This window comes from Durio zibethinus, chromosome 2 (genome assembly GCF_047325235.1).
Source record: "Durio zibethinus cultivar Kanyao isolate XHJ-2024 chromosome 2, ASM4732523v1, whole genome shotgun sequence".
Classification (NCBI taxonomy): domain Eukaryota; kingdom Viridiplantae; phylum Streptophyta; class Magnoliopsida; order Malvales; family Malvaceae; genus Durio; species Durio zibethinus.
Window position 1 is genome coordinate 10,539,902 of NC_143163.1, and position 6,345 is coordinate 10,546,246.

At 31.7% G+C, this 6,345-nt stretch overlaps 1 protein-coding gene and 1 non-coding gene across 2 annotated transcripts; both read right to left on the reverse strand.

The window, feature by feature from the left end:
- Positions 1–2,343: 2,343 nt before the first annotated feature.
- LOC111309256 (eukaryotic translation initiation factor 2 subunit beta-like) lies at positions 2,344–6,001 on the reverse strand. Its single transcript, XM_022908268.2, has 10 exons — positions 5,855–6,001; positions 5,650–5,690; positions 5,181–5,289; positions 4,935–4,984; positions 4,801–4,855; positions 4,597–4,688; positions 4,052–4,197; positions 3,505–3,647; positions 3,310–3,395; positions 2,344–2,560 (listed from the first exon to the last, which is right to left on the reverse strand). The coding sequence occupies exons 2-10, from the start codon at positions 5,683–5,685 to the stop codon at positions 2,483–2,485; spliced, it is 795 nt and encodes a 264-aa protein (XP_022764003.1). The 5' UTR covers positions 5,686–5,690; positions 5,855–6,001; the 3' UTR covers positions 2,344–2,482.
- LOC149519978 (small nucleolar RNA SNORD34) lies at positions 2,959–3,036 on the reverse strand. Its single transcript, XR_016335523.1, has one exon. It is a non-coding gene; the product is annotated as a small nucleolar RNA SNORD34 (small nucleolar RNA).
- Positions 6,002–6,345: the final 344 nt, after the last annotated feature.

Genomic DNA, 6,345 nt, shown 5'->3' on the forward strand with positions numbered 1-6,345 from the left:
ATTATTTATGAGTCAAGAGAATTGTTTTTTATGAGCTTATAGTAAATCAAACTTGATAACTTTCACGTCGTGAGTGATTTTTAACAAGAATTACCTTAAGTTTACTTCCTCAACTTTTTGATTAAATTGTATAAATACACACAACTTCTCATTTTCTTACCTTGCATTCAATAATTTTTTTCTTCAAACCTTCGTTATCATCCCTATCTCTCAATGCTCTTTTTTTTTTGTGTGCTATCTATTCGTCTCCATTAACTTTAAGTCTCACTCTCATCTCTTATCTCTCATTTTAAGTCTCAATAACTCCTGCTCCTTCTACCAATGCACCATAGCTCAATCTAATCTTAAATGCATAAAATCACGATAAATTTAAAAATTAAAAAAAAAGTAATTTGAGTATTGAATTAATTACTTATCTTAAATTGCATATATTTGATTTTAATTAAAGTTGAATTTAAGAGAATTGATATTTTTAGAAGTTTAAGTTTTGTGAATTTTTTTTTGAATTTATAAATCGATGTTTATTTTTTTCTTACTATTTTTATTTTAAATTTTTAAATAGAATCAAATGAAATTTTTTTTTTTGAATTTTTGAATAAATAACGAAAAACGAGTAATAACGAACCGTTATTATCGCTATTCAATATTACACTATAGTTTGTGACTGTGATGCGTTTACTATAAATGAAATTCAAATAGCGAAATAACAAGTAATAGCATTCAAATTTTCTCTCATTTTATCTATAACGTTGGTGGATAGTGATACAATCGCGAAATAACTGACATCCAACCGCTATTTAAATTTTTGGTCCCTCTTGTAACAGAAGCGTTTGCAGCAGTAAGGGCTCTAGAGCTGTCCAAAGACCCGGGAATTCAAAATGTTATTTTAGAGGATGACACATTACGAATAACAGATGCACGAATTGAGCAGGGGAAAGATTTGTTTTATGTTGGCCATCATATCCCGGATGAAGCTCGCAAACTCCAACAGAGTTTTCGTTCTATCAAGGTTAAACATGCGAAACGCAAGACCAATGAAACAGCACATAAGCTAGCCAAACATGCTCTTACATATAGACTGGACTTATTTCTGGGAATGCCGCCCATTATTCAATCCATTATTATATCTGAATGCAATAACAGTTAAGTAATGAAATCCATGTTTCTTTAAAAAAAAAAAAAAAAGAAACAGAAGATTTATCCCATCATATTTCTTGAGACGATGAATATTTTCTGGATTACTAATCCATTTTCGTGTGCTTCATGCCACACCCAAATCACCCTTTTTTTATTCATCTTTTATTGAGATCTGTAGAGATTAAATCAAAATACGATAATTTACACACAAAATTACTTATTATTATAAGTTAAAAGATTAGTTACACTACGTACATATGAGAGTTATTTCACAAACACATGGGAGTTATTCCATAACAAATTGAACTCTTATAGCAAGTTATATTAAGTGACCAATTTTAAGCTTGGGTGATCAATTGCTTTTTGGAACCAATTTTTACCATGTTATAGATAATTTTCAAGTCCAAGAATAATTATATTTGTTTTTTAGGAGTAAATATATTGAATATAATTAGCATCTTTAGAAGTTAAAATAATATTAATATAAACTGTTTTTTTTTAATTAGCATTTTCATTATAAAGGGGATTTATATTATCACTGTATATTTAATATAATTTAAAGTGACAAATTTGTTTTGATAAAGAACAATTTTGAAAATTATCATTACATTTTAATAGTGTTTAATTTAGCAAATGCTATAACGTTATTTTCTTGTATTTAAATACGATAATTGGTATATTTAAATAGTTTAAAATATTAATAATTTAGTATTAATATTATGTTTTATAAAAAAATTATGTCGATTTATAACTACATAAAAACACAAAATATATATATTTTTTTGTTTTATCAAATTTATTTATAATTTTACTAAAAATTCTAAACCATTTCACCTACCTATCTTATTTCATAATATGATGTTATGTTTTACTTATATTTGAAACGGCGCTCTCATACATTTCCTAACACTACAATATTCTCTTTTCAAACATTTTTATTACCCAGCAATCACAGCCCGTTGCAATGAAAAGATGGTCTGCACCAATTAATGCTCTTTAAGGTGGAATAAGGAGTGTTGGAAGACTTGATTTCACTTGCAAATTAATGCTACGCACCAAGTAACAGTAGGGTGTCTGTCCATTCAAATTGACATTAGCACAAAGTGATTGGCACGATCACACAAGGAAGAACAGCCACTCCAATATCATGAGGCAGGGCATTGATAGAGAATTCCAAAGCACTTTCTCAGAGAAACAAGCAATCAACTAAAACAAATTCCTTGATATAAAATATTACGATTATTAACCTCTATTCAAAATCCCATAGTACTAGTAGATACTATTACTTAAAATGATGTTCATAAATTTCTCAACTTGGGACATCATTTTGATCAAATCAAAAAGCCTATGTGCCAGCATTTCTGCGGCCAACACGAGCAACAAAGCCAGCTTTAATTGGAGCAACTGATCGTCCAGACCCACACTGCAAGAATGAGATCAGAAGTTTTTAGGGCAACACAGGCCAAGGACAAGTAAAAATAATCAATAACATCTAGTTAGAATAAACGCAGAAACCCATTATCTGACCACCCCTCCCCTCTTTTCCCTTTTTTCTTACTCTTTTCACAATGAACTCCCAACAATTGCAATTCTAACCAACATTAGTAAGTCTAAAAGGAGGCTTCAGAACTATCATTTTCTCATTCACAAAAAAACATGGCAATGTAGGCAGTTGTAAGAACATCATAAGCCTCATTTGGAGAATGAGGTGGCAGAAAAATATTAGAAAACCCATTAAACTTTCTTGAAAAACAAATTAATTGGATGTCAATAAGCACACCAGAAAACTCTATTCTGATTTTTATGTGATGACCAGCAACTCTAGGCCTCAGATTTGTTACTTTATTGTCATCAGAGTGAAGATCTGACAATGTAGGCAATTCTTCATCATAGGCCTTCTAAAAAGCACAGATTCTTTACTAACTACATCATTCAAACCAAAGCTATATTCAGACTATCATGCATGTTTAACACGGTGAGAAGATGAAGTTTGGTCGGTCCAACCTACCAAATAAGCATGACCATCCAATCAATGACAAGTTATTAAGAACTAGAGGTAATAGTATAATGAGAAGAAAAGAGTTCTACGCACACATAAGCACCCAAGGCAAATAATAGGATACACATTTGAGAAGAAGGAAGAATGATTAGAGAAGAATGTGAACTTGTTACCTTCTCACATCTTAGAAAGAAAAGGCGATTCTCCTTCGAGAGAATTGTATCTGGACTTTTGCATCCAAGGCAAATAACATACTCATCTGATAAGAGGAAACCAAATTTTATGAAGTCAATCAAAATATTCCGAGCTTCAAGTTTACATTGCCATCATCTCAATGTCAGTTAGCATAACAGAAAAAAGGTACTTACTGATGTAACGCCTAAGGATCCCTTCAAAATTTTTCGGTGCAAACCTGCCCTTAACAACCAACCTTTGCTGCCCATCAAGAGATCCACTTGTCCCCAACTCAGCAAGCAAGAAGGCCATGACATGGTCTGGTTGCCGATGCATCCTAAAACATTTCCCCAGCCAAGAATTTGTTAGAAAGGATGTGGTGTTTATTATGAAACTTGCAAATAGAACACCATTAAATGGTAAACTCAAGTACAAAAAAGAGAGCTGAATATTGTCTTGGTACAACCAAGAGAAGAAATATTTCTAGTCTTCTCCAAATATGATTAACTCCTAAGTGAAAGACTGTTGGAAAGAGGACATCATGAAGCAATACACTAAGTTAAGAATATGCAGAATTAAACACATGCAAGCAATATATTTTTATGGAATAAATAACAAAATATCCAGAATCTAAAGTTGCCCTTAAAAGAGATCTCAGATCCTCCGCCATCCCAACCAGCAAAAATACTGTATTTGTAGCTGGATAGAACACAGAATACAAGAAAAACAACAATAACATACGTCTTGCATAGATCCATGAAATTCACAAATACAGTTTTCTTGGTGCCTTCACGAAGAACTTGTGGAGGCCTCATAACAGTTCTACGCCTGTCTCCAGCAAGCTCAGGGTTGTTCTCCCGCAGAATGTTAAACACGCGACCAAGAAGCTATATGCATCACATTGAGCGAAGGTTAGACAATTTATCAGTGCTACAACAGAAAATTAGTATATAAACTCAATAATTTTCAAGTACGTGGTGAAAAGTGAAAAGACAATCCCCTTAGAGCTTTGGTAGCCACCAATGACCCCTTCAAAGCCAAATAAGATCAAATTCTCCAGAATTATAAAGAGACACAAAGACAGCTATTTAATCAGTAGACTTAGAGATACATAAAAACATCCTCCAAAATGGATTTCCATGAATGGTGAAATTCTTAAAACATTGTATGAAACTTAAGATTCCATCAACTATCATAGGTACATTACAAGTTTATGAATATCCAATCAATCATATTAACAAGATCAAGCATGCAATATCAATAACACACTGAGAGACACACTATACCTCTTCGTATTCGTAATCACGGTCACTTCCTTCCCAAGGATAACGCTGTTGCAAGACAACACTGTCACCTTCTTCATCCCCATCAATATGATCTAGATAAGTGGTAAAAAAACATATAAAAAATATTAATAACAGATTTCAAGTAAAACCTGTGTTCCAGTTCACAATATTACCGATCACTAATTAATGAAAGAAAATTCTAACCATCAAAATCTTCTCCTGCATCCACAGATTCCTCATTGAATGTACTGGTCTCTACCTACAACATCATAGTAAGAACGATTTGCTGATAGAGAAGAAACCGTACATATCTATTAATTTAAAGTATGTAGACTTACTTGTTTCTTCTTCTTCTTTTTCAGATTGCTAAAGTCAAGCCCATCAGAAACTGTAAGTAAAGAGAAAACAAATGAGTCTCCTAGCAAAACATATATTTTTTAGGATTCCATTTGGTTGATGCTTTTTGTCTTTTGTTTTCTATTATTTTTTCTTTTTTACTTTATCATTTTACTCATTTTTTCCATGAAAGTAAAAAGCAAATAGCAAAAAAATCAAGAAAATTGTAGAATAATTGGCAAAAGTACCAGATAATGCTTCAGTTTTCTCGGCTAACTTATCAACAGAATCATCTGCAGGGTCCTGCATCACAACCTTCTTCTTTTTCTTCTTTTTAGTAGGATCAAATGGCGCAAGCTGAACCAAAGAATCCATTAATTAAAAAAAAAAAAAAGAATTTAAAACGGGACATTCCATAAAACTTTAAATCGAATTGAGTAATATAGATCATGACTTCGTGTGAAGAAAGCATAATTTTCTCATTATTCCATAATGAGTTTAATTACAATAAAATCATAAAATTAACAAAAATATAAATGATTTTATGTCATTCAGTGGATTAAAGTAAAAAAATAAATTCCATATCAAGTTAACATATCTGAATACACAATCTTACACAAATATTATAAATGAACCAATTTAATCTTCTTATCCAATTAATTACAGAAGAACGACATTCGAACAAAGAATTAGTTTTAAAAAAGAAGAAAGACTTACTTCCGACACCTCATCCTTCACTTCATCGTCTGCCATGATTGCTGCAAAGCCAAATAGAATTAAAAGAAAAAAAAATCAGAACAAAGGGATATAAAGTAGATTTAAAAAAAAAAAAAAAACCCTAGAAGCCTCTGAAGCGGGGACAGTGGCGGCATCGCCGCGTAATGGAGAAAAATGGAAAGAGCATAGAAGTGAAAACACTTACCCTGGTGTTTTGATTTTTTTTTTCTTATGCGAAAACGAGCCTCAAATCAAAGAACAGAAGAATATAGCAAAGTGAAACAAATGGGTAAGACGGCTTCTTTTGGTAAAAGAGAGGCTAGGTTGCTTGATTTTTCTTGTGTTACACCTTAAAAAAGGGAAAAAAGATTAAATGGCTTTATTATTTTATATTATTTTTTATAAGAATAAATAATACTCGGGCTTCGTCTAATGCATGCTTAAGCTTAGTGCCCATTCATTAAGCCCATATTTCCAGGCAATGCTCCTTTTTTCAAGTCTCGTTCAGTTCGAGCCGAGCCGAGTTTAAGTTTATTTGTCTACTTTTAAGCTTGTTTAAGATGAGTCGCATTTATTAAGAATTTTGACAAGTTGGGCTCATTAAAATTTTAAAACTTTCAAACATGTTCAATTTATTTAAAAATTTATTACATAAATCATAGTAATTGTTAAAAATATTTTTAGGTCCAAAAAGTA

Bases quoted from the DNA above. Each gene is read 5' to 3' on its own strand.
- LOC111309256 (XM_022908268.2), bottom strand. From the start codon at position 5,685: ATGGCAGACGATGAAGTGAAGGATGAGGTGTCGGAA. The intron at 3,396-3,504 runs GTAAGTACCTTT...TCCTCTTATCAG, and splicing joins GATCCTTAGGCGTTACATCA to ATGAGTATGTTATTTGCCTT. The intron at 2,561-3,309 runs GTAACAAGTTCA...TCATTCTTGCAG, and splicing joins TCTTTCTAAGATGTGAGAAG to TGTGGGTCTGGACGATCAGT.